General features: G+C 41.2%; 1 protein-coding gene across 3 annotated transcripts; it reads left to right on the top strand.

The window, feature by feature from the left end:
- Window positions 1-440: 440 nt before the first annotated feature.
- zfyve28 (zinc finger, FYVE domain containing 28) lies at window positions 441-27,242 on the top strand. 3 transcript variants are annotated; one of them, XM_038728543.1, is made up of 15 exons: window positions 441-803; window positions 17,402-17,542; window positions 19,348-19,427; window positions 19,811-19,948; window positions 20,125-20,327; window positions 20,469-20,558; window positions 20,699-20,788; window positions 20,883-20,984; window positions 21,072-22,595; window positions 22,873-22,968; window positions 23,452-23,615; window positions 23,706-23,822; window positions 24,892-24,996; window positions 25,108-25,211; window positions 25,342-27,242. In XM_038728543.1, the coding sequence occupies exons 2-15, from the start codon at window positions 17,506-17,508 to the stop codon at window positions 25,471-25,473; spliced, it is 2,982 nt and encodes a 993-aa protein (XP_038584471.1). In that variant the 5' UTR covers window positions 441-803; window positions 17,402-17,505; the 3' UTR covers window positions 25,474-27,242. The 3 variants fall into 3 exon arrangements, with proteins under 3 accessions (XP_038584471.1, XP_038584470.1, XP_038584469.1); XM_038728542.1 differs by lacking the exon at window positions 19,348-19,427 and having other exon boundaries at window positions 24,895-24,996; XM_038728541.1 differs by lacking the exon at window positions 19,348-19,427.
- Window positions 27,243-27,410: the final 168 nt, after the last annotated feature.

The following is a 27,410-nucleotide window of genomic DNA, read 5'->3' as shown; positions in this document are numbered from 1 at the left end:
TTTTAAGAGTTTTAAAATAGGTTAATCACACTTCTTTGTGGAAAACCCATAACTGATATCATTATTAGAAGTCAGAATCAGAAACAGAATCAGAATCAGAAATAGGCCTAGGCTACCTTATTGTCCCAGAGGGGAAATTGTTGTGTCACAGTTGCTCACATTGCACATCAGGGCATGACGGAATAGAAATAATAATAATATAAAGAAATATATAAATCGAAAAATAAATACAAAATCTAAATAATTATAATTATTTTCTCGAGTTTTTCTATATGTAAATGAAAATAAAAATAAATGTCACCTGTCACTTAGGCTATATTGTCTGGCTTGTTCAGAAATGCGCCCAAACGCGGTTGTGAGCTCGGTGTTTGACAGCAGCACTTGAAGGTATCATTTCCTGGGAAAGTGGGAGGTGAATGTTGTCAACGTGAGTGTCGTCGAGTAGCGCCAGAGAACAGCAGAGCCGTCGGTGCTCCGCTTGTCTGTATCGTCGGGACTTTGGAAGTGGCCGGGTGGGGGAGACGGGCAGCCAACCTCGGTATTCAGCGAAGATGGAAACAAGTCGTTGTTTTCGAATATCTCCTTTGTATGATTTCATAGCTGTATTGTAACGTTTGGGACAACTTACCATAGCGTTACATTGTGATTTGTACATTTTCTGTTTTGGAAACCAGCGCTAGCTAGCTTAGCAGCCAACGGACTGTCAGACACACAGGTACAGCAGAGGAGAGGAGGGGTTGGTGACAAAGGAAGGTGGCGAGGTAACGATGAATCGCTTTCGAAAGTGGCTGTACAAGCCCAAGGTAGGTTATCCTGGCTTCACACGCTGTGTCAGCTCCGCAGTCAGTCAATTTTAATACATAGCTTTGGAGATAGCTAGCAGCACAGCCGACCAGTGTGGCTGGCTAGCCTGATGAGTTCATACACTGCCACACATCTGCTAACGTTAGCCTGTGTTCCTGATGTTACACTGTTTTAACCAGCAGATATCCCTTTGTTGTTGTTATTTAACCTCTAATCAGGACTAACAATGTTACAGCCGGTCAGTGTACACTTAATTACACTGACTCACGGTTGCCTTCAGCTGACATTGCCATTAATGTTTGGTATTGTTGAAGTGCTTTTGTTTTGGTATTATAGTCACAAATTCTCTGTAAAACCTTAATAACAACAAGAACAGCAGTTCTAGTAATAGTGATAAAATAATAATTAAAATGGTAGTAATTTTAATCACAATACTGTCATAATCTTTTAACAAAATAAGAAATATATCCTGTAAAATAGGAAAGAAAATAAAAACTTAATTTGCATTTTAGGGCTGCAACGAATTATTTTCATGAAAGATCCATCTGCTGGTTATTTTCTTAATTAACTGATTAATCATTTGGTGTATTTAAATGTCAGAAAATTGTAAAGGAAATGGCTATCAAAATTTCTGAAGCCCAAGTTGATGAGTTCACATTACCTGTTTTGTCTGACTAATAGTCCAAAGTCCAAAGATATTTACTTTTTTACTTGCACATAAGACAAAGAGAAGCAGCACTGGGCAGCAGAACTAGGTAAAATGTTAAAAAATGACTAATTGATGATCAAAATAGTTGGTAGTTATTTTTCTCCAATTGTTTCAGCTCTGAAGCATTTGGATGGGTTTTATTTGTTTGTGGATTGTAGACAGCACCACAAATTGGATAAGCTGTTGTTAAAACTAGGGCTGGGCAATAAAACAATAACAATAATTATTCCGAAACAATTTTCCTCAATATAAAGATAACAAATGTTAATTAAATGTTCGATTTCATTAATTTAAATAACAAATGAACACTTTTCTATTAAGATATTTATTTTGTTAAGGAAGAAGGACTGAAAAAAGATTGTACTTAATTTGCTCATGCATATTTGTTGAAAAAAGATTTTTATCATTATAATTCTTGTAAATGTTTTACCTTAGATTTGTTAAGTGATCCACCGTTTGGCAAGTATTTGTCATGTTCTGACAATAGTTTAAAACCACAATTGACTGTATGGTTTCTTCAACTTTGACTCTGGAGCCCAAATCTGCCTTTAAGCTTAAAATAAATAATGTTTCGGCATTTATGGCAGTAATTATCAATATCGATTGATTTAAAAAATTTTATTGTCATATCCCCCAGCCCTTGTTAAAGTCAAAACACATCAAATCAGCTGCTACTTGGTCCTAGGATACGCCATTTGTAGGCAAAAACATCACTTTTAGAGCGAGCTATAACAGATGTGTGGTTATTCTTTAAATCAAGCTCAGTGTGGAAACATGCCTGACACAGCAGAGGATGTATTGAAGGCTTGGTCGCCTTGTTAAATGAGCACTTTTATAAATGCCAACTGCAGCACTTTTTAGGATGAATAAATGTGAATATTTCTCCAGGAAAGGAATTGTTGTTAACATTTAGGTTTTAGGAGGAGATATTGCTGCTATACTTAATGTGATGATTTGCACACATGAGAAACTCCTGATTCGTCTACTAATAAAGAATTCTGAGCTTTAGATGTAATATATTCCATTGAAAAATACTTTGCGAAATGAACTGTACTACACAGTATGCTAATACAGCCTCCTCTGGGTACAAAAATTTTATTATTATCCACTGCAGAGCATTTATATAAAAACATGGAATTAAAATAATCTTGACTTTTGATAAAGAGGCTAAAGTTTTCTTCCCTAGTGCATGCACACAAGTCCAGAGCAAGTCGACAGACCTGAATAACATTTTAGTGTGTATAATGCATGCCGTCCTTTCAGTATATTGGCATAATAACAGCACATTAAAGGTTGACTTTGCATCATAACTGCTGTAGATTTTGAGTCTTAAAAGCAGATTTTTAGAAATTAGAAGTTATAAATTGAGGAAGAAATATTGCAAATAGCCTCTTTAAAAAGTTTGTGACCGTGGTGCAGTTCTACGTTTCTTGGCATATAAAATCACACTTTTGCTTTACTTTGAAAGGTTTGTAAACGTGTATTTCTAAATGTCCGTATACGTTTATAAGTCAGTCTGTCTGGTAGTAGAAGACAACTGTGTTTCCATATCAAACAATAATAGTAATTGGAGTGAGAGCAATGTCAGACAGAGATAAAATAACATGCCTGTGATTATATATTATCCACCTGCTCTTTACCGCATAAACGTGCCTGCGTCATTCCTCTTTTCTCTGTCTAACCCTATTTGCTGTCGCAGCATTTTTGTGGTCCATTGTTGGGGTTAGGCCTAAGTGTTGGGGTTCACCAGAGTATTGTCATATTCGTGAATGACTACTGACTTTGAAGTGCTGAGCTATTACATCAGTGCCTTTTCTGCCAAATCACGGCCATGGTACGATTTAATACAATTACACGTCTGTGGGTTTTAAATGACCAGTTCTGCCTCCAGGGGGTGAAGGGAAAAGTGCAAAAACCCTCGGTAATTATGCTGGTCAATATGAAAAGACAACATTAATGAAAGGAGGGTTCAGATCACTTTATGCTCCTGCTACGTAACAGCAGCTAAGCTACAAAGTAGTTTGTCTTTTCCCCGGAGAGAAAATATTTCTGTGATAATTAAAATTTGTGCCCAACCCACATTTTCTGGCATTTATAGTTGAACACCGCATAGTATTGTCATCTTGCATCAACAGTAAGCCATTTATTATTGAACTATGGTCTCCCGGAGATGCAAGACTGTTGAATCAGCATGTTCCCTTGACTGAAGCAGAGCTATTGATATTTCCCGAGCTGCTCTTTACCTCCCAGATAAGTCCCACTGAGGAGGACTTTCTTTTGCCCCTGCTACACAATCTCTTCCCAGTGTATACATAATGTACCGGTCTATACTGCTTGACTCTGCCATCAAAGGGCCAACTTCCAGAAAGAGATGAATGTGTGAGAATGGATTGTCTTGGTCGTCTGTAAGGCTGTGGGGGAGAGTCTGTAGTAGTGAACTCACCTAAAGTAAGGCTATAGTTCTGTAAATAGATTCTTCATGTTCCTTCTAGGTCTTTGAACTGGTTTAGCTAGTTTTGTGTGAATGGTTAACCTCTTTTTCCCAGAATATATAGGTATTTTGTGTCTTTTTATCTGACTGCTCATTGAACTTTGTACATTCAGATACAGGTTTTAGATAGGTGGAGAGGCTTTAGAGAGGGTGAAATCAGGGGGACAGTATTAATAAAAATCTGCTCCATCACACATCTTCACAGTCCCAAACAAAGATGAGACCTGGCTCAGGTTTCCGCGCTATCAAAATGGCCACTGTCTCCTCACCTCTTGTCCATCAGCGGCAAACTTGCAGAGTGACTCATGGCGAACAAGAGAGATGTCAGGAGGCTAAACTTGTAGACTTCTCTCTAGCCTGTGTTCCTCTCTTGGTTGTTATTCCATCAGGCATTCAGGAGCTGACCTTCAACTCCACACCACCTCATCTGTCAGTGTGACGGGCTCACAGCTCGCACCAGGCCGGGTGCACTCAACTCCATCTACAGGATGCCACTAATTTGCCTTTCGTTCCCCCCTCTCTCCACCGGACAGTTTAGTGCGTGGGTAGCCGACTTTCTCCTCCTTATCGAAATGTCAAACAGATATCAGTGTGACAGTGTCAGCCCTTGGCAAGTGTATGAACATAATGTAATGCTAATGTCATGCTTTGATAAGGTCATCCAACAGCTGACAGATCACTGATTCTTAAGAACTTGGAAAAATTACATCTTCGTTTTAGATTTCAGTGAAAAGAAAATGCCTAGAAACATTATAGCCATAAACTAAGACAATATGTAAGATAATAATAATTTTCTTTATCAAACATGCTGCTGGTTATTTTCTTGATTAATGAAATAATCATGTATTCTGTCATAATCATGTCATAAAATGGTGAAAAGTGCAGTCCAAATGCCAGATGCTATCCTAGAAGACTAAGAAAACCAGCAAATATTTACATTTGATAAGCTAGAACCAATGAGGTTTTGGCATTAATGTTTAAAAAATGACTTAAAAGATTAATTTACCAATAAATTGTTGTTAGGAAAATCATTTCAGGTTTAAATACAAGTTTAACCCATAGATATATTTAATGATTTAAGAATTATTATTATTATTATTTATATCTAGAACAATGCTGTGATGTTAATGAAACACGTCAAGGCATGCACGTATATACCATGGCCGTAAATCATTGTCATGCCACCATAAAAGATGCTTTAGAGATGTGTGTCTACTGTCAGAACAAAAACCCAACATGTTGACAGCTGATGGTCTCAACAAAGCAACACATTTTTACTTATCATCCGGCCAGTTTTGCTTCTGTTGCCAGCTGTGTGGGCCCTACTCATCAGTTGAGTTTGATTTTGAGAGGAAATATTTATCTGTCAAGAGGTGGCACTGACACATGGTTAAAACCGCAGTACTAGCTATATACTGTATGTCTAATAAAAAAACACATTTTCAGTAACCTTCCAGGCTAAGAAAAGTACATTTTGTATGAAATGAACTGTATGTGGCTCTTAGTATTGGGTCCATGCTCCTCTTTCAGTTGATACCCATGAACATGATTATGAATTTAAAGACATTTGAAGTTGAGATCTTTGTTCTCAGATAATTTGTTCATCGTGTAGCAAACAATCAACGTACCAAGGACCTATGGGCTAGAGCTGAAAATTAATTTGAAACAATTTTGATAATTGTGTAATCGTCAAATAAGCCAAAAAGGCCACAAACGGTCTGGTTCTAGCTTCTTATATGTGGAAAATATGGCACTTTTCTCTGTTTTATATAATTTAAAATAGAATATATTTGGATTTTAGTCTATTGTTTGGACAAAATTTGTAATTTGAAGACATCACCTTGGGTTCAATGAAATTGTGATTTTTCACTATTTTGACATTTGATAGTTTAGAGATCAAACTATTAAGCGAGAAAATAATCGTCAAACTCACTCTGCTTTAAGTGGATACCCATTAATTTAGCTGCTGCAACAAATAGTCTGTTAATCGATAAGTCCAGAAAAATAATCTGCAGTGATTTTGATAGTCACTTAATACTTTTTCAAGCAAAATTGCCAAATTCCCCATTCCAGCTTCTAAAATGTGATGATTTGCTGCTTTTCTTAGACTTTGTTGGACTGTTGAATGGACAAAACAAGCTATTTGATGACATCACCTGGGGCTTAAGGAAATTGCGATGGGCATTTGTACAATTTTCTGACATTTTCTAGGTCAATCGGCTAATCGAGAAAATAATCGGCAGATCAATCGATGATAAAAATAGTCGCTAGTTGGAGCCCTAATTACCTCCGTTTGTACCATATGAATTAGATGTTATTCTCTTCAATATTTAGGCACTTTCCACCAAGTGATATGTAAGGGACAAATGTAACACAAATCGAAAATTACAGACAAATACTTTTTTTATTGCTGTAGCAGGTTCTGCTGATTTATCTCACCCTCTTGTTTATCCTTTAGTTGTTTATCACTACCCTGGTTTGTTTGTGAATATTGCTAATATGCAAGCAGAAAACAGAGAGCAGGCAAAGCAATTAGGGTCTTGTCTTTGCAGAGTTGGTTCTGCACAGTTGGCACGGAGTCGATGGCACAGCAAACTGCTGAGCAGTGGCCAGCAAGTCTTCATACTTAGCCTCGGTTTCTGGAGTTTGTTGTGCATGTCCCATTCTGCTTACCCACCAGCCACGTGGTAATTGATTTGGTGTCAGCTGCCGGGATTTAGAGAGCTGACCCTAGTACAGATCGAGACAGGCCAGGCGATTGAAGGCCTTTTTAAATTCATTGTACGATTAGGGAATCCGGGCCCACAGTCCAAGGTGTGGGGAAGCGATGATTGAAAGAAAATAGCTGTGGAAGAAGAGTGAGATTTAAAGCTACTGCAGAGAATCAGATAGTCATGATTTTAAATTCCTCTTTTCTGTTGTCACTGATGAAACATGAAGCATGCACTGAAGGCGCCCTTTGTCTACATTATCAGTCTAGCTGTTCTAGGAAAAGCCAGAAAATGAAATGCCACCCCTCCTTCTCTGGGCTCTGTCTTAGCAGCAGGGGAGAATGGGAGAGAGAGGAGAACAGTAGGCCTGTATTTTTAGGATTAGATTTTGGCCTTGGTTAAAGTTGGCAGGAGATAAGATGAGAGGATGTCGCTCTTTAGCAGCTCTGGTGTTTCTCCTTACTGGATTTTAGGGCTGGGATGATGAGAAATCCTGAAGAATTGACAAGTTGAAACAAGATTTTTGATCAACATTGATAATTTAACTGATATTTTAATAGAAAACTGTATGTTTTCAGTTGATAAATATTAAAATACGTCTCACCCTGTAGTTTTCATGTGCCAGCATGAAGAAACAAAAGTAAAATCAGTAATGTCTGACTTGAGGATGGAAGCAACATCTATAAAAGGGACTGAATGGAATGAAAGGATGCAGCTCTTACTGTCACACTTGTTATGCTGTGAAAGAGGATTTGCCAGATAGTGATATACAGTATTTTGTTAAATTTGCTAAAACATAATGAGGGAAAGATGATATGAATGACAAAAGTACTGCCATGCAAAAAAAAGGCAATTTGGAAAAGTGGAAAGATGCAAGCAGATGACTGCTACTTTTTGTTTATTTATGTATTTATAACTACTTATTTTGCTACTCTGGTTTTATGTTGAGATGTCAGTGGAGCAATCCCAGTTGCACAGGCATGTTGACATAAGGGCTGTTGTCGTTTCAGCATCGTCATCGCAATGTGCTCATGCGCAATAGTCACATCGCAGAACACAGCAATGTCAAGCAAGTCTAAATAAGTCAACCACCTCAACTTCTCTGCTGTTTGATACAAAAGGACAACTTGCATGGTTCTCATTTTCCACGACTAATCTACAAAAAAAGTCTGTCTGATGTAACATCACACCACATTTATTCATTTAGCTGACGCTTTTATCCAAAGCGACTTACAATTGCTATACATCTCAGAGGTCGCACGCCTCTGGAGCAACTAGGGGTTAAGTGTCTTGCTCAGGGACACAATGGTGGATGTCTCACAGTGGGAATTGAACCCAGGTCTCCCACACCAAAGGCAAGCATCTTATCTATGTGCCATCACCAGTCGGATTTAAGGATTCTTGGATACACAGAGTTTACTGCTAGTGAGACAAGCAGGCTTTGCATGCACAGCGAACCAGCAATCACAATATTGTTCTTGATCAGTTTATCAAACAGCCAAAATAGGCCCCGCCCCATCAGTTGTAGACAACAACTTGAAAATAAGTGAGGAACAGAAGAAAAACACTGAAACTGTAGATTTATTTGCAAAAAGAAAAGCAACTTTTGTAAACCACTCAGTCATCTGGTGAAAATTGCTGTATTTTTTTCATATGGCAATACATAATTTTCCGATATTGTGCAGTCCTAGTTGACATATATTTAATCTCCACAGACAGCCATCAAAGATGTGTGTTTGCACACACATACACGTACTATTGCTGTATGTAATTTGGGACAGCCTGGGCAATGCCGTCACTGTTTATAACAATGAAAGGTATGTGGACAGAATTAGACTGACGGTGAGTCACGCACATCCTCAACAGTGAAGAGGACATGTGGGTCAAAATTGCATGGAGGAATCATGATAGTGGGTTTGTTTGAGTTTCAGTTGGTTCAGTAAAATTCTTAAATGTTAGGTGTGCCAGTATTTTTTGTCCCCTGGTATTTTTATACAAAGATTGGGGGCATGCATTACCACCAATCTCTTCAGGACTCATATGCTGTCAAGTTGGGGATTTTCTAAAATTCACGTTCCCCTCTTTAGCCACAATTTTAACAGGAGATTCTGGATTGTATAACCAGATTATTTCTTGCATAAGAACTTCCCTGCAGTTGCTGGGAAGAGGGGTGTCCCCACGTGTCACTGCAATACCATCAGGGGATCCTAGACACGCCTTGTAGCCAACCCACACCCCCCCAGTGTCTCCAAGGCCTGTAATGCTAAACCATGTGCCGGGCGCATGCCCAGGTCATTGCTTAGTCCAAATGCCAGATTAGGGCAGCCCTCTGAGAGGAGACAAGCACACAGATTATGCCATCAGTCCAGATGGGCAGACCACTCTGAATATATTGAGTCCATGAACTGAGTTAAGTCTCTAGTTTGCTGTGGAGCCAACTTTCAGGTGGTTAGTACAGAAATACTCTTAAGCAGTCTGTGATTAGTGACATTGATTTAATTGCACATTTATTTAATAGAAAATCTGAGAGCGTCTTAAAATATGACCAGAATGATTGTAAGACAGTTGGAGTTTATCCCTGAAAGGTTGTCATTAATAACTCGGTAGCTGCAGAAAACAACACAGAGGTGAAGAGAAACTCCTGATGCAAGCTGAACATGAAAGGAATGACTCAACAAAGCTGAACCTACTTCAGTATAACACTGCATTCTTAGAAAGATGATAATTTTTATTCTGCCAAACTTAATGTAAATAATGGTTTCCTTGTTTGTTACCAAAACGATTGGCTCGCTCTTACAATGGCTTTTATGCTGAGTTCTGAATAATAAATAAGGTGATGTATCCGGCTGCTTTTTTGCCAGTCTGCCAACTGACTGGTTGAAGCTGAGTGAACTGGTTTCCCCCCTACGATATTTGCCTCTCATCCTTGGAAGGCAGCCAGAAGGCAGCAAATTGAGCCTGGAATAGAGTATGGAGGGCAGAGGCAAGATTTCTCATAAGTCCCTTAAGTGGGCTCAATGTGCACGCACTGATGCTATGGACGTTCATGAAGCATTACCCTGACGGCCTCCATCATCCGCACAGTCTGAATAGAAATGAAGCCCCGAAGCAGCAGCTCAATGAAAAGGCTGGCTTGATCATACAGCAGCAGGCAACTCTCCGTAACACGTTCCAATAAGAGTCACACTGTCATCGCCTGTTCTTGATTTAACGTTAAACAAAAGGGACAGAAATGTCACTGAGTCATTGTTAAATGATGTGATTGAGGGGGCTTAACAGTAATTGTCACTCTGGATGAAGTTGTGGGAGCCTAATAGTCTGAAATGATGGGTTTGTGGCTGCAGTGGATAGAGTTTTTGAGTCATCTCAAAGAGAGGGCAGTCAGGACAACTGACAGCAGGAGTATAACAGGAGAGTGGTACACCACAGGGGACGAGCTGAATCTGCTGAATCATTTCCTCACTTATTCAAGGTAGAGGTGTCATTGGTGGCAATGACACAACTCGCAAGTTCAGAAGTCAGATTTCCAGATGTTCACACATGCTTTTTTTAAAAACAATTTTAATACCATTAGAGAAAAGTGAGGTTTTTCAGCCTCTTAATTTGGTTGTTACTTGTGAGGTTTTTCCCCCCCTTTTTTGTCAACTTGTATTTATTTTTCTGAATCTGGAGGTTTATAAAAAAAAACAACTCAGCTTTTTAGTTGTCATCTTTTCCGCATCTTTTCGTACTGTATACTTGTTAAGTAAATGTCAAGTCCAGTACTTTACTCTGTGTCAACCTATGTTATGTAAGAAGATGGAAACTGACAGCTTGTCTTTTTGCCTGGCATCATCACTTACTCATAGTCCATATAACAAGGTAAATATTACCATTCAATGCTTCGGATTTGAATTTCCAACAAAAGGATAAATCTGTATTTTATGACTTGTATAGCCTCATCTCTCAGACTGCTCCTCTTACTATATGTTAAAGAAGCATTACAACTTTGAGTTTTGCCTTGACCCAGGATTTGGTTGCACCAGCTGTTAAGAAGCTAGTTAGTAGACTTTTGTAATGTGTAAATAGGCTGCTAGGAAATGTATGTATTGCTGTTCTTTCAAAAGCAATCAACTATGTTAACAGGAAGTCGCTGTAGCATTATAAGCTGTACAGTATAACTATAGCTGTTTTAGAAGGCAAAACAATATATTAAACTCCTATAAATTTAGGAATGACGTAGTTTTATTTAGATTTGTATACATGGAGACATACTTGTTAAGAGTTAGTTATATTAATACAGTTTATAATGAGTGGGAAATATCTGAATATGCTAACTTAACTAACGTTAGTTAGTTAGCTCCGTTTTCCATTGCAGATAGTACCCAGATATAGTACCCCTCAATGTAGCTGGTCGTCATAGCGACGCCACACACAACTGCCGCGACGTAATATTCAATGCGACACATACACCAGCGATCCACATACAGCTTTCTCTATATTTAAGGTAAAACGTTTCAACCTATATGAAAACCTTACAGCTGTGTTTTCCTTGTTTGTTTAGTTGTTGCTGCAGTGGACCACCATGGGACCTTATTTCGGAAAAATATTGTACATATTTTTTCCGAAATAAGGTCCCATGAGCCGGAAGCGGAAGTGAGTGACTAGGCTCTCTATTCAGACCAAACGCGAATTTAATCCACGCAACGCTTTCCTCGCGGGGGTTTTATCGCTGGACATCCCTGGAGTATTCACATACAAAGTGATGACGCGAATAAACACAACTCGCCATTACTACAGCTGTATGAACCCAAACTCATTTTGCTGTGATTAAATAGCAATAAACGAATCAAACTGATGCCGAAATAACTACAATATGATTCATGCTTTGCCAGGTCTGTCATCAACTTCTAAAATGTTTTCTGAATGGAGTTCGGATTGATCCGGGCTATGCTATGCTAACTTGGTCACAGTAAAGTACAATGATAGCTGGAATGAAGTTAAATACACATGTTTTCTGAACTCACCAGGTAGTTCAACCTCCTTGCTTTCTTTTCTCCCGGCAATGTCCAGTTTTGTCCGGTTTTTATATAAATATGAAGTAGTGCCAAACAACGCTAACAACACTGGAGCCGGATGTGCACGGAATCTAGCTGCTGAGTAGCTCGAGTGAAGATAAATCAACATTGTAATCCCAAAAACTAAAGTAAAAAGCTAATTTAATAAAAGCGGTTTACTCCTCCCTCAAGCAAATGGCGTAGTTGTCAGAGCATAATCCAGTCCGACTACGGGTGTTTATTTATCCAAAAGCTGGAGCGCTGCTCCCTGCTCCTCTAGCCCAAGTTTTGCAGCTGTCAGCTGGTGTAACAGCAGAATCTGTGACCTATCAGATTCTTTGACCCAAATGGCAAGTTAAGCGCCAGAGGCTTTGTTGACGATGTGAAGCGGTTGCAGTTTTGTTGGGTTTAGGCACCAAGAGTACTTGGTTATGGTTAGGAAGACATGGTTGTTTGGGTGTAGTCACAGCTAATGCTAACGTTGCTACGTGGCTGCGTTTTAATGATTTAATGACCGGGTCTGTTTGTTTTGGAGGGGAGACTACCTCTGAGGTAATTCGGCTCCCAGTAGAACCCTGTCAGGGCTCTGAAGTGGAGCGGACCCAGAACAACTCTCATCAGCTGTTAGCTGTAATGTTAAACACTAGCAGGACTAAAGTTACAGTACGGCTGTGTTAAAACTATAACTTAGCACAACATCACTGCGCTTTAATAACATTATGCTTTATAAAATGTCACATAATTAACAAAATAGCTATATAATGTCAGTCTAGTGACTGTTACCTGACACCCGACCTGCCTCTCATCACTCAGTCTGCAGAATGAACGAAAGACTGAGGAGGACCCATGTGAGTGGTGAACGAGTTGTTCATTCCTGCTTCACAGTAGCTGTCACGTGACAAATGAACGACTCAGACCTAGAGACCCACAGTTGAGAGTCGTGAACTAATCAATTCTGTTTCCTGTGCTGACGGAGCCCATGCAGCTGCCGTGTGACGAGTGAACGTCCAAGAACCTTCATGCATGCCGGAAAATGAACGAATCACTCACTGAGACAACCTGTTCCTCCCGAGTCATATACACGATTAGGTCTTATGAACGAAACATTCATTGAACGACACAACACTATTATGGTCTGAAAGCACCATTGGTATCGCCTCAGCTCACGCGGAACCTCGATGGCGGTGATACGAAAAAAAGGTACAACTTTTCCACAATGGAAAACCAAACAAAGGCGAGTCGGGGCGACTCGAGCCAAGTCGAGCTGGTACTATGCAGTGGAAAAGGGGCTTTAGTAACAACTAATTTCTACGTAAGATGTAGTTTGTGTCAATATAACAAGGCTAATGTTGATCTTATGAATAGTTGTTGTGACCGGCTCTTGGCTCTTACACTGGTGTAATGGGGGTGTAGTAGTAGTTAAAAGATATGACATACAATCATTTGTTTGCTTGTCAGTTCTGACTCATACCTTTTTTACCTAATATTTGATAAATGATTATCCCGTGGTACACCAAACTTGTAAACAATACTTGAGAGCAAGCAGCTCAAGTATTGCTGCCTGTCTAAAAATGAACATTGCCTGCCTTTGACTTTTCCCCCCATGATGCAACGCTGCAGGAATGTTCCCTCTTGTGTGAGGAATGCAGCAGGAGGAGGCTATAGGATGGTGTCTGTCTCAAACACTTCTTTTCTTCCTCCATCAGCGTTGGCCTATATGCATCAGAAATCTCCAAATGAATGGCACCAGTCTGTGTGCTGTGCCTTTGCTAGAAAACGGTCTTTCACTGTCTCCCACTCCTGTTTCCTGTTTGGTCATCCTGACATTTGTATCATAGACTCACTCATTGTCGTGTAAAAGTTCGGTCACATGTGACTCCTGACTGGTGATATCATTGCCTTTCTCACTGTATTTGGATGTAAAGAGAAATACCTCATGGTGGGTTTTTTTGCTTCCCATTAGCCTACACATTCAGAGAAACCCACTGAAATGTATTTCCATTGAAGTAATGTCAACGCAGTGATGAATAAAACCATTTACAGTCTTCTCTCTGATGATTATTTTTAGTTTTGCTATAGTACTGGCTGTCTATTCCCATTCTTCACAGATTATTTATAAAGAACATGTATGTGACCTTGTTAAGAAACAACACTTAAGATGAGTGCGAAACACTTGCTGCTGTAATACAGATTCAGAGTTGCCTGTTGTAGTTTGGATTAGATGTCTTTTCTGCAATGCTCAGCCAATTTATTCAGGAAACATGACATGGCAGAGACATAAAAATTCACACACATGAATTAAATGTGCAGGAGTATTATTGATTTTGCCCTGTGGGACAAACTGGGTTTTATGTCAGCAAATATCTGCTCTACTGGAGTGTCTTTGAGCAAGAACAGAAATGCTGATCTACTCTAATCCAGTACTGTTGTACTGTAACTCGCACTACTGTAGCTCTGAGAATGACACATTAAAGGGCCATAATAAGTTGTTTAAATAAATTTGACTGACAAAAAGGTCAGAAATATTTGAAATTGTCAAAATATTGCCCTCTCCATATCTCAGTCCTCCAAATAACCTTTTAGATGTTTCAAATATGTTTTCCCCCTCACAGTAATAATGCGCAAGTATCCCAGCTGTAGGTTATATCTCTGTGTTTTCTCCTTGCTGTTTGTTTCATTATTAATGAGAGCGAGTGAGGGAACGGCACCATGTATCATATTCAGAGAGAAGCGAGGGCCCACGGGGAGAACATCACGCAACAGGAAGCACTGCAAACTTAAGGGAAAAGGTCCTGTGAGAGGTTTCGGTAAATACCAGCATTCAGTGTGACTTCATGAAAAACACTTCCAGAGAGGCAATGCACGGCAGGCAAACGAGCCTGTTTACCGGTTTTGCTCTCCCATCTTCCAGTCCGCGCAGTCATGCGGTCCTTTTAAGCTCCTGTACCGTCATTGGGTCCATGTGGTTTGCGATGATGCACGTTGGCATGTGGTCGTTATTTTAGAAACCATTAACCTTTTGATCAACGTGAGCCCGACCCAGGATGTGTGTGCATGAGTGCATGCAGCGTTTGATGGTGTTCGTGATTTAAAATAAAATATTTTTTATTGTCTTGTAAAATTTTTATTGCAGTTATTATTTCATTCTAGCTCGGTCTAAGCAATCCAAATGATCAGTTCTTGTGTTTTATTTAAGCATTTTGTGGGTCGGTGTCTCTTCCCTACCTTGTGTGTTTTGGCAGTAGGTGCGCTTCATCCAGCAGCAGAGTGCTGTGCTGTTCTGTCTCCCCCCCCACACACTCACACACTCACACACACACACACACACACACACAGCATGGTGGGAGATAATGACATAAATCCTTTACCATGGCCAGGCTCTCTAATTACACCTATTCTTATGAGGAGATTTCACACTATATTAACCTTTAACTCCTCATGTCAGAATAATGCCATTTTCTATCATTCACTTTTTCATACTTGTTGAAATTTTGTTTATGAATGAATGTGAAATCGTATAACTCCGAGTCTTGTGTTTGCCATAAATCACCATAATACCTTTGCACTTGGGAGAACAATCTGTTGTTAAACTGGCGTTTACAATGCCCTATTTACCTGATACCTACATATCGGCAGCATGTTGCTATATTGTGCTGCTTTCACGTTTGTGCTGTATTGCCTTGACTTGACTGCTCCCTCTGCCTCCCTCTATCTCTTTGTCTCTCAGTTTCGTGGTTTATTTGCAGGAGATTAGGGTTTATATCCCCAAAGCAGAATGTGACTAAAAGAATTAGATTCACTGTAGGGTATGTGCAATTGGAGTTGGTGAAACTCTGATGCCTTAAATACTCCACCTTTTAACACCAAAGTGCTCTGGTTGCACGGTGTTGCTGTAATGAGGAGACTTGCTGTACATAATACGTAATTCATGTGTTGACTTGCCCACAGTTAGAAAACCACCAAGCACAAACTGGCTTTCTGGAGACTGCAGCTATCCATGCCGACACTGTATTTGACTCATGTAGAGCTGTAAACCGTGTACATCTAAATTCCCCCCAAGTACTACACATGGAAACTACTGTAATGAATGAGCAGGGGTCCTTCCCCTGAACAACAAGTTGACCTAATTGTCAAAATAGAGCAGAGTGATATTCCTCTGTCTGTAGTTTCGCTAGATTTTCTCCATGCATGACATCACTTACTACATTTTGCAGCTGAATAATTAACACACCTTATGAGATTAACAAGCAAGTTTTGAACACTGGGGAATTTATTCATATCTCTCACAATTAAACAGGACGTGAGATTCTGTCCCGGTCATCCCCTGATTGTCTCTAGACTTCCAAGTTATTCTGGCCTGGCCTGTGCAATATTTAGAGTCAAATAAAAGTCTTGTTTACTTTGATATTCAGTTGTTACCTCTGTAAATATTGTGTTGTATTGAGATGTAGCGTTGGTCACATGATTTCACGGGCTGTTGGCTCTCTGATATTTGTATTAAGAACCAGTTGACAGTCAACATTTTGTTACAACAGGGCTTTGCTGTGATGGAAGTACCATTCAATAGATCAAAGGTATTCTGAGATACTTTACATTTGAGGGCTTGCCTCAAAATGTTTGGTAATCAGTGGACATTGGCAGAGTTAAAGTTCAACAACTGTAGCTTTAATGAAGCGTAGTGTGTCTATGACTGAGACTCAGAGGACATGAAAAATAGTAATATTTCTTTGTTAATCAGAATCAGAATAGTAATTGATACAGAGAACCCCAATATTATATTTCAGCTTTTTAGAAAGACCTGAAATGAGAACAGATTCTGTCTGGCTGAGGCTACGTGTCTCTTGAAGAAGTCAGAGTGCAGAAAATAAATCAGTCAAGTTTTTTGAGAGTGAATATTCTGCAAACTAGAGCTCCATTTTTTAATTCTCTGGTTTCAGCTTTCCAAATGTGTGTGTAGCCTTTATGCTAGTAAAAGGAATATCTTTGGGTCTTGGGCTGTTATATTTGAAGACGTCACCTGGGCTTTAGGAGACTGTGATGGGCATTTTTCACCATCGTCTGACATTTTTTAGACCAACAACTCAGCAAGTACATTATTGACAGACTAATCGATGATGAAAATAATCAACTGCAACTGCAGCCCTAGTGCAGACTAATGTACGTTGTGGTATAAGATGTTAACAAATAACACAGTCAATGAATGACCAGAGCACACACTCAGTCACACAAAACGTTGGCTGTGTCCGAAATCACCCGCTACTGACTATATAGTGAGCTCGCCATTTTGTAGTGCTGTCCGAATGTATAGTGATAATTATTATAGCCTATATAGTCCACTCAGTGTATCCCAGAATGCATTTTGAAAAGCGATCGGAGTAGTGTCCGAAAGTGTTGTTTTAATAATGCAAGTGAGCTCACTATATAGTGCTCTACATACAACTCCCTACATAGGGGGTGAATGAGTGGGGATTTTGGACACAGCCGTTGAGATGGGGTTAGATTATTTTCAAGCCTAGTCATCACAGTAATTTATGTTTAGATTTTTGTGTTGTTTTGAAATTTCTGTGCATTTCTTTGGCTGTGTTGTTTCTCATAAACAGCGTTACCAGTATTGAAAATGACCTCCTTGTGTCTCTTTGTTTCTGTGAAGAGGACGGACCCTCAGCTCCTAGCCCAGTTCTACTATGCTGATGAAGAGCTGAATCAGGTGGCCACTGAGCTGGACGGCCTCGACGGCAGAAAGGACCCTCAGAGATGTACCCTGCTGGTCAACCAGTTCCGCTCTTGTCAGGTCAGCACGGAGAAACCGGCAGTCATCTTTCTGTGCCTTTCATTTCACTAAGGATACATTTCAGTCTATTTGAATTAGCATTGATATTTCATTCATTCATCATAAATAATACATGAAAATAGCCCTTAAGTGGAGTAAAGCTGGAATAAAGTGAAAGAATAGGTTCACAATTTTTCTAGTAGTCAGCTGCCCAAATGAACATTTAAACAGGTTTTGCTTGTAATTGTTCCTCCTTTTCATACTGGCCATTAAGAGATCCCTCCCTAATGTGCTTCAGTGGCAGTGATGGGGGACAAAACCACAGTTGTCGGTTTAAGGCTTAAAATGAACCCCCAACTTGGATTTGACTCTGAGCCATGAATTCTTATGTTTATTGTAGATTCTTTTCATTCATACAATCCCCCGGTTGGACCATGGTTTGACCTGAAAGCTAAAAGTTGACAACACCATTATCACCCCATTCTGGATACAGGCGTGGTGATATGACTGTTGCCTTACTAAACATTTCTTGGTTGGATTCTTACATCAAGTGGTTTTGCTGATAAGATGAGATAAGTAGACTTTGTTTGGACTGAGCTGTGTGTGTCATGTGGGTTATTAGTAAATGTTTACAGGAGTGGCTTCTTTGGTAAGAGACTTAAAGATACTCTTTACTCTATGCAAAAACTGCTGAATGAAATACAAACTGGGAATCTTAAGCTCTGAATGTACTGTAGGTTATTGTATGTGGTTTTGTATACCAGTCATTCTTGCAGGTCTTTATGTGGTCAGGGCTGAGAGGAGCTTAGAAGGTGATGCTGTGCATGAGTGATGGCTGCCATGCCGCATCATGCTGAGAGAGCTGGAGGTGGTGGAGGGAGGTCGTCAGCTGGCCCGTTGTGCCTTAGCCTCCCTCCACCGCCACAGCGCACAGGGGAGAACCACTTAATAAGGTCATCACTCGATTCCCGACTGTTCTGCCTCTTTCCCCTGCGTCCTTCCCTTTTGCCAATCTGTCACCTTGTTTTTCTTCTTTTTGTTGTTCTGATTCCTTTTTCCTTCTACTTTCAGTTTTTTAAATTAATTTCTATCACCCCAAGTTGGTCAAGCTGAGACTTTTCAGCAATTGGGAATCACTTGCTCTTGTTAGGATGTATCCATATCTAAAAATTAGTCTCTGATCTTCTCACCATACCAGTTGAAAGTGAAAATGTTTAGCGGCAAATTCACTACACTTCAGAGAGGAGTCTTTTCAGTGGCGCCCCTGCTCAAGGGTTTTGGAGAATGAATTAAGCAGCATGATGCCCCAAGAATAGAAGGCAAGTGCACTCAAGCCAAAATTTGCTCTTGAACCTTCCACTGCAGCTATCAGCTCTTATTCATGGGACTCTGTGGGGGTTGCTGGCCTGCTGCTATGTTGGCACGGCTGTTCTTACAGTGTGGCCTGCTGGAACAGGTGAGCGAGTGTGTGTGTGAGATGGAAAAAGATTTAGATGGCAATACACAAGAGACAGAGGAGGAGAAAGGGTCAGAGGTAGACAGTGAAGAGAGAGAGAGCTGGAACAGGCCAGAGTCACTACCTCTGGGTGATTTGAACCCAACAGTAGTGAAGGTTATAACCAGTGTCCCCTGTTGGGAGATGCTCGCAGACAGTGAGGTGGTACTCAGGTGTGGTCAAGACACACACACACACACACACACACACACACACACACACACACACACACACACACACACACACACACACAAACAAACAAACAAACAAACAAACAAACAAACCAGTGGTTAAGCTCTCCTTCTCAAAGCTTTTTAATCTTTCTCCTCAGGGCGAGCAGAGAAAGACGCAGTGCTGTGCCTGACAAGATTACAGTGCACAGTGCAGCTGCGGTTGAGTGAAAGGCTCATTGTAAGTCATTGTTATGGCTGCTGTACATGCCAGCGGCACATAAGCTCTTGATTAGCTCTTGCTGTGTGACACTGCATTTTCACTGCTGGAATTATGGGCTTTTAGTTTAGTGTTTTTATTGAAGGAGAATGTAGCTGCGAGAGCCCTAATGGTCTCATGTGCTTGTCAAATTGTTTTCATTCACTTCCTAATCAATGGTCTTTAAACACTGCAACACAGTGGCCTTATGAAAGAGGTGAAGCTTGGATTATTAACCAGAATTAGTTGATCAAAGGAAACACTGAGGAAATTGTTTTTCAGGAACAGATTTCTACTCACTCAAGTTTGTCCCTCCAGCTAGTTTGCTCAATTTTGTTTTCTGTCCCTCTTGTGCTCATCTGCAGGACAATGTGTTGAACATTATCAATCAGATCATGGATGAATGTATCCCCAACGACCGGGCCAACAGAGACTTCTGTGTCAAGTTCCCCGAGGAGATTCGTCATGACAACTTGGCAGGGCAGCTGTGGTTTGGAGCTGAGGTAGTATATTCCCTTCAGCATAATTATAGAGGAAAACAACCTTGCTCAAGTCCTACACACGTGCATAAATATACCATAGTTCATGGTTGCAATTGTGGAATTTCTTAATCATAATTTTCTCAGTTTAATCTCCTGTACAAGGCAAGGTAATTTATGATGTATGTGTTCCTGTGCAGTGTTTGGCTGCCGGTTCCATCATCATGAACAGGGAGATAGAGAGTATAGCAATGAGACCCCTGGCTAAGGACCTTACTCGCAGCTTGGAGGAGGTACGCAACATCACCAGAGACCAGGCCCTGAGAGACCTTAACTTGTACACGGACCGCATGAAGGATGCATTGCGACATTTCGACAGCCTTTTTGCTGAGTTTGAGCTCAGGTAATTGAAGGACCAGACATGAATGGCAATTGTAGCTACAAGACTAATCCACATTTGTCATCCTTTCAAGGATTATTTGGTTCAACTTTGCCAATAACATTTAACAAAGCCGTAAATGTCTTCTTTTACTTCCATTGCCAGTTATGTGTCAGCCATGGTGCCTGTCAAGTCTCCCAAAGAATACTATGTTCAGCAGGATGTGATTGTGCTTTTCTGTGAGACTGTGGAGAGGTGAGAGAAGAAAAAACATTCATAAAGATTTTACAGCCTATAGAGCACTGCTGACTTCATCTGGAATTTATCAGAATCTAAATAATATATGGAGATAATGTGGTACTTTTTTTGTGTTTTCCTCTGTGCTAATGTCTCAGGGCCCTGACGCTGGGCTATCTCACACAAGACATGATCGATGACTATGAACCCGCACTGATGTTTACAATTCCCAGACTGGCCATTGTGTGGTAAGTGTTGCATGTCCTCTCCATTCTTCCGCCCACTTTTTTTGTTTTCTATTCTCTCCTGTTCTCTTGCTGAATTTTAAATGTATGTTTTTAGTGGGCTGGTTGTGTATTCAGAGGGACCTCTCAACCTGGACCGAAAATCAGAGGACATGTCTGAGCTCTTCCGGCCTTTTCGCACTTTATTGAAGAAAATCAGGTACAGTCTTTGAATATATTAGAGAAATATCTTTTTATCTTTGTAAATTATGTTTGCTATTATGATGTTACAACGATGTTTTTGCAGAGACCTGCTGCAGACCCTGACTGAGGAGGAGTTGATTACGCTGGAGAGGAACCTGTGTATCTCTCAAGACGGGGAGTTGTCCACAGAACAGGGGCTGGCCACAAACAGCTCACCCGCTCCAGTCGAAGAGAATCATTCATCTTACGACCCCATTAATGACATCTCCAAGGGGGAGGGGGAGCAGGATAATCTGTCTCTATTTGTTGGTCCCAGCCAGGAGGAGGAACCAACGGAAGTGGAAAAGGGCTGGGAGGAGGTGGAAACCGAGAGGGGGGAGGAGGATCAGGGCCTGCTGTGTGAGGAGGCAGAGGAGGCTGAGTTGGCCTGCTCCATGCAGTACGATGAGGAGGAACTGGAGCAGCTCCACATGATGGTGTACCGCGTGGGCGACGAGATGTCCACCCTGCTGTCACCTCCCAGCCAGGGTCAGTCCCCGGCACACCATCCCCACAGAGGAGGGGCAGGAGGCTCCAGTGGGGCTTCTAGCACTGAGGCCTCTCCCCGTAGGCACCTGGTGGGCCGGGGAAGGACAGGCATCTATGTAGACGAGGAGGACCGGGTATTTCTTATGGATGACCTGGACGCAGCAGGAGACAGCATCACCAGCGTCTCAAGAGAGGCCTGTAGTTGTGTCGGCTCTCCTTCCAAAGCACCACAGTCTGCTCGTCCTGTGCAGCGCAAGCCGGGACCACGGCCAGACTCTACCAGGAACGGCTGGTACTCTGAGGCCCAGTCAGAACAGCCATGCCCGCAACCACGCAGCCAGAACACACACTGTCCTAATGCAAAGCGTCCTCCTTGCACTGCTGCTCCTGGCTCTGAACCTCTGCCTTACACCAACGGGTGGGAGATGGGTTTGGAGGGGACAGCGTCTGAAACAGCTGAGGTCATCGCCCACCGCATGGGTGGGATGAAGCTGTCTGCCACGGTCATCTTCAACCCTCGCTCACCCAGCTTGACGGAGTTGGCCGTGGACAAGCTGCTGCTGCCGCGGCCCGCTCCCTCTGAGATTGAGCCCTGCGGCCCCCTGGTGGCCACTCACTGCTTGCTCAACTCGTGTGTCTGCTGTGGGAGCTGTGAGGATGGCCACGAGGATGCCATCACCACAGAGACCAGTGGACTCGGGTTAGGCCTCTCCCTGGGATTGGACAAACACTGTAAGACCGTAGCACCCAGTACTGTTATCCAGTCTTCTGCTTGCCGGCTACCCCCGCGAGGTCATGAGCCTCACAGTAAGGACGAGCTCGCCCGGTTGACTCCCCCTTCTTCCCGCTGCTCTGCAGAGACCCTGGAAGAGGATTCAAACTCCCAGCTCTGTGAGAAGTGCCTGGTGGTGGCTCCAGGGCAGGGGGATAACGCTCCGGACTGCGGGGATGGACCTTCTCTGTGCAGCCACCAGCTGGGGACAGAAAACAGGCAGCAGGCCAGTGGAGGCAGTCAGAGGGACAAGGAGATGGATAAGGACAAGCCAGGATCTAAAGACTTAAAGAGGGACACCAAAGAGGACAGCAGGAGGAGCTCCAGGTGCGCTGCGATTATTATGAGTGATTTTACTAGCCTTTTGGTTTATATCAGAGAAATCTATTGTCTCTGGGGGACATACAACCTCAACACAGTCTTACATCAACATAGATATTTGTTTTACTTTTACCATATTTTCATATATTTTGAATTATTCTGTTGCTTTCATCCTTTGTTTCTCATTCTGCACTTCTGCAAGTTGCCTTAATTCTATACCTGTGTATTTATTTTACCATTGTGTTTGTTCTGTACTGTATTTTATGTATTTGGTTGTTTTTAGTTTTCAGAACTCCCCCCTCAGCTCTGTGTCAGGTAGTGACTTTGAGAGTGTGTCGGTCACCACATGTAGTCTGTCAAGCAGTGCATACACTCCCAGGTAACTAATCACTCATGAAAGCATGTGTCACTGTCATATGGTTGTGTTTTTTTCCCGCCCCCACTCTGGTAGTAACTATAAAGTCCTTGCAAGATAGATAAAAAAGATTGTTTCATTTCATTAATTTCCAGTCTTTATGCCGTCCTTTGTTCGCATTCAATAATTATATGTCAGAAGTGTCAGTCACTCCTTCCCGTATGGGCTGCAGGTGACTGCATTACTCCCTGACTGTATGTTTAATTAGACAGATGTTGGAGTATTGATGTCCAGTATATTCAATGGTAACAGCAAATACCTGGCCATTTTGTAGTGTGTATAAGAAGTGGATTTGTTTTCTTTTCAACCTTCATTTTATTTGCTTCATTTGCCATTTTTAATTTAAAGATTAAAACTATTATGGATGAAATGTGAATTGAATGTGTAACTTGTATTTGAAGAAAGAAATAATAATGAACTTGTCCTGTCCCTGTTCGCTCCCTCCAGCCCTGTCAGCAGTCTGACCTCCAGCTCGGGGACGTCAGAGGACCTGGACAATCAGGAGATCCAGCTGGCCCTGCAAGTAGCCAAGATGGCTGCCAGGAACAAAATCCGATCACGCTTCCACAGCAGCAGCGACCTCATCCACCGTCTCTTTGTCTGTATATCAGGTAAAAGCTGTCACACTCTACATTGACCTCCTGCCATCTCTTCGTCTCTCTCGTGCTGACATCCATTATGTGTGTACTGGTATGATGCAGGTGTTGCTGATCAGCTGCAGACCAACTATGCTAGTGACCTTCGCAGCATCCTCAAGACTCTGTTTGAAGTCATGGCAACCAAGTGTGAGCAGGGAGACAACGATAAGCAAAAGAAAGGTGAGGAACATGTCTTTCCCTTATTGATATGATACAGACAGAATTCAAATCTGCCTTAGTGCGAGTGTTTTTATTGGCCCGCATACTCTACACAAATTTCATTGGACATATTGCTCAAAAATATTAAATCTGCATGTACAGATTTAATATTTGTCTGTAAATTTTATGTTAATTGTCATTGTTAAAGCGGCTGTAATTGATACTTTTAATGTATCAAATGACAAAGTGAAAGGGAGCGCTCTTAGTGATGAGCATACAGAGAATTACTACCTAAATATGCAGCTTGCCCCTGCTTTATGGAGCTATATAGTGAGTTTAGCTGGCCAACCACAACTTTACTCTTTTGGTTCACTCTCACTGCTCTCATAGCACAGTTTTCAGCTGCGCTAGACTGCTGTTTTCTGCAAAAAAGCTCCAAATCTTTTTTTACACTAACTGCTCAGCACCAAATGCAGAGAGACACAGTCAGTGACAAGCTAGTGAACATACTGGAATATTTAGCAGCTAAAGAACCAGAGTTGGTAGAGACCAAAAAGAGAATGAATATTAGACTTTCATTCATCAGGTGACCATAACCACGACTCCAGGGGAATAATAATGTTGCTCTGTAACTGCTAGATGTGTTAATGAGCAACCATTTCCTAAGTTCGCCATATGAACTTAAAAGGTGATGATACTGTATGTCACTATTGTGTTCTCAACTTCATTTTGCTGTCTTCAAGGGCCAAAATCAGCTATTGCAGGTTTCACTACTTGATAAATCTGAATAAAATGCTGATCATAGAAAATAATCTGCTTTTTAAAAAATCAGTGTTTGACCCCGAGCTAAATTCATGTAATCAGTGGTTCAGCCCTGCTTTTTTCCAAATAAAATATGTAACAAAAAACTTTTTGAAAAAGTCATCCATACTGTTATATCATATATCACATCTTAATTACTGGAATGTCTTTTCACCTGCCTCAGCTGCACTATATTGTCTCTAACCTGTCCAGAATCAACAGTAATGACAATAATAACAACAATCAATCACACTACACCGGTTTTAGTTTCTTCTTCTATGGTGTCCAGCAGGTCCTGTTCTGCGTAGTGCAGTGCTGGAGGACTGCGCTCTCTGTCAGGAGACCATTTCCTCATCGGAATTGGCAGCCAAGGCCCGGGAAGGCCAGTTCGAAGGTCAGTAAATCCACAAGCAGACCCACTCAGAGTTTGGTTGAAATTTTAGCTTGTTCCTTTTCTCTGCTGCGGACGTACTGATGGTAACTGTTTCTCGTTGGCTCTGTGTAGACCCTCCAGACTGGGTCCCCGATGAAGCCTGCAACTCCTGCATTGCCTGCAAGGCTCCCTTCACTGTCATCCGTAGGAAGCATCACTGTAGAAGCTGTGGAAAGGTACAATGACTCTCCGTCTGAGGGAGCTCAGGTGGCAGAAGTTTAATGCGTGGTTGATCAAACTGAAGTCTCATTCATTGTGTGTCGTCGTCCTATGGATAGTAATTCATACATTACTGTGTTATTTCAGATCTTCTGCTCTCGCTGCTCCTCCCATTCTGCTCCTTTGCCCCGATACGGCCAGATGAAGCCTGTCAGGGTTTGCACACACTGCTACATGTTTCATGTCACGCCCTTCTACAGCGAAAAGGCTGGCATCTAACCCCAGGTCATTGCTGAGAGCACACAGTCCGCCACAACAAGAGCATATGCAACGGACAGATCCACGGCTGTGTACAAAGCAAATGCTGCACGGCTCTGGTAAACTTAATGGTTGTCATCGTACCTACTAAGCAAGGCTTGAGAGTAAGGTCATTTCAGATGACCTAGCAGAGAGACGAGACACACAGCGATGAGTGATGATTTGACCTGTTTCTGTTGCTTATGAGAGACTGGTGTATCACACGGAACCAAAGGGTTTGATTTCAGTGCCCAGCCAACACACACAAATGATTCACAAATGCCTGTATGACTATGGATGTGCAAAAGGGAGAGGGGATAAACAGGCAATAACAGATTTTGATCTGGCATTGTGCAACAATCCTCTGTAGCAGTTTGCAGCACACAATCAGAACAGGCCACCTTGTTAGTTTTGTTGCTTTTAGTGTAAATGAGAGGACTTGTGACATATTTTCCTATGCTTTTGAGAGCTTCCTACATTTGTGCCAGAGCTCCCACGGGACTCGGATTACTCAAAAGAATGTAAGTCATGATAACCATGTAAATAAGGATAATTCTGGTAATAGCTACACTACAATGTCTTCAGTAAACGGTTGCTATTTATATGGGGAGTGGAAAAAAATTTGCACCAGGCTACCACACCGAGTAAAGCAAAAATGAAAAACAGACAGCTTTTATATTGAGATTCCTTTTCATGCTTTTAATGAATGTGTAATTCTGTATCACTTTGTGAAATGGGGTCCAGGTTCTGACAAGTTTGATGTTCACCTTTTGATGGCAATGGGCTGTGCCCCTTGCTTTTACAGTTGCACCGTGGCATGTTAAGTTTTTCTCTGGGGCCTCTGCTGCTCACTGAGATGGATAAAAGGGATTCCTTAGTCATCAACGTCAGGTCTTGAAGGCCACCTAGTGGAGAGTTGACCTCTTTTCGCTCAGTGCTCTCATCACTATGTTGTGTACAATTTGTTCTGAACCAGAGGCCTTCTCAGGTGCTGGCCTACAGACTAAAGGCCGATTTTTGCCTATTGATTTCTCTTCTTCACACTCAATATAGTGCAATATTGTGACTAGTGCAATGATTCTGCACATTTTAAAAGACAACCCTTTGGTATTTAAATTGTAGTTATAGGCCATTTCTGAAGAGAGAAGTTTGATTGGGGTTTACACTAAATTAGTTCCGTCTTCGGCTCTGGTGGCACTGTCAGATAGAAACAGATATTTTGTTCGCAGATGGACATAATTTGCACCTGACTTCCTTTCTGCTCTTGAATCTGCATCCGTTGTGATGAGTAACTTCCATGCTCATTATGTATTACAGTTTGTAGATCTGAATGGTCTGAAGAGGCCAATCTACAAATCTGGACCTTTGAGTGACATCAATGAAATATCACATAATGTCCATTCTGCTCTGACATAAAGCAGTTTCTCAGGCATTACATAATCAAATTCACTCACTCTCATTGAATCTTATTTTTGTCAAAGAGCTTATAAACTCACATTGAAATGGTATGTTTTTTTTCTTTTATAAAGAACAAAAACAGTGAATGAAGCTATAATTACTTTTATGTAAAATACAAGGAATCATGCAGTAATTAAAGGGCAGGATATACTATTATTGTTTCAAAGCTTTGTTTTTATTTTGTAACATTTCCATGATAAGAGCTGTGTGAAATATTCAACAAACAAATAATGTTATATAGTTTTAAATGCGATGTATATTGAAATAAACTACTTTTTCCTGTTTAAAAATGTTGCCTGATAACTTCTCCTCTTTACTTTTACAGAAAAGTGGCATTGAATTTTTGCCTTGAAATGTGTGATTTGTGTCCTGGATTGATCAACCCCACGGCCCAGCCCCCTTAATTTGTAATGTCATACTGATACAGCTCCCCAGGCTTTGAAGTCGATTTCAGTATTGAC

Source organism: Micropterus salmoides, unplaced genomic scaffold (assembly GCF_014851395.1).
Source record: "Micropterus salmoides isolate LMB-PRFRI ecotype aquatic unplaced genomic scaffold, ASM1485139v1 Ms_hic_scaffold_19, whole genome shotgun sequence".
Taxonomy (NCBI): Eukaryota; Metazoa; Chordata; class Actinopteri; order Centrarchiformes; family Centrarchidae; genus Micropterus; species Micropterus salmoides.
This window is presented reverse-complemented; position numbering and strand designations above follow the sequence as displayed.

What these genes read in the sequence shown, in the direction of transcription:
- zfyve28 (XM_038728541.1), top strand. Translation starts at nt 768, where the DNA reads ATGAATCGCTTTCGAAAGTGGCTGTACAAGCCCAAG. An exon ending in CCGGGAAGGCCAGTTCGAAG is followed by an intron (nt 24,997 to 25,107) that starts GTCAGTAAATCC and finishes GGCTCTGTGTAG; the next exon opens with ACCCTCCAGACTGGGTCCCC. An exon ending in ACTGTAGAAGCTGTGGAAAG is followed by an intron (nt 25,212 to 25,341) that starts GTACAATGACTC and finishes GTGTTATTTCAG; the next exon opens with ATCTTCTGCTCTCGCTGCTC.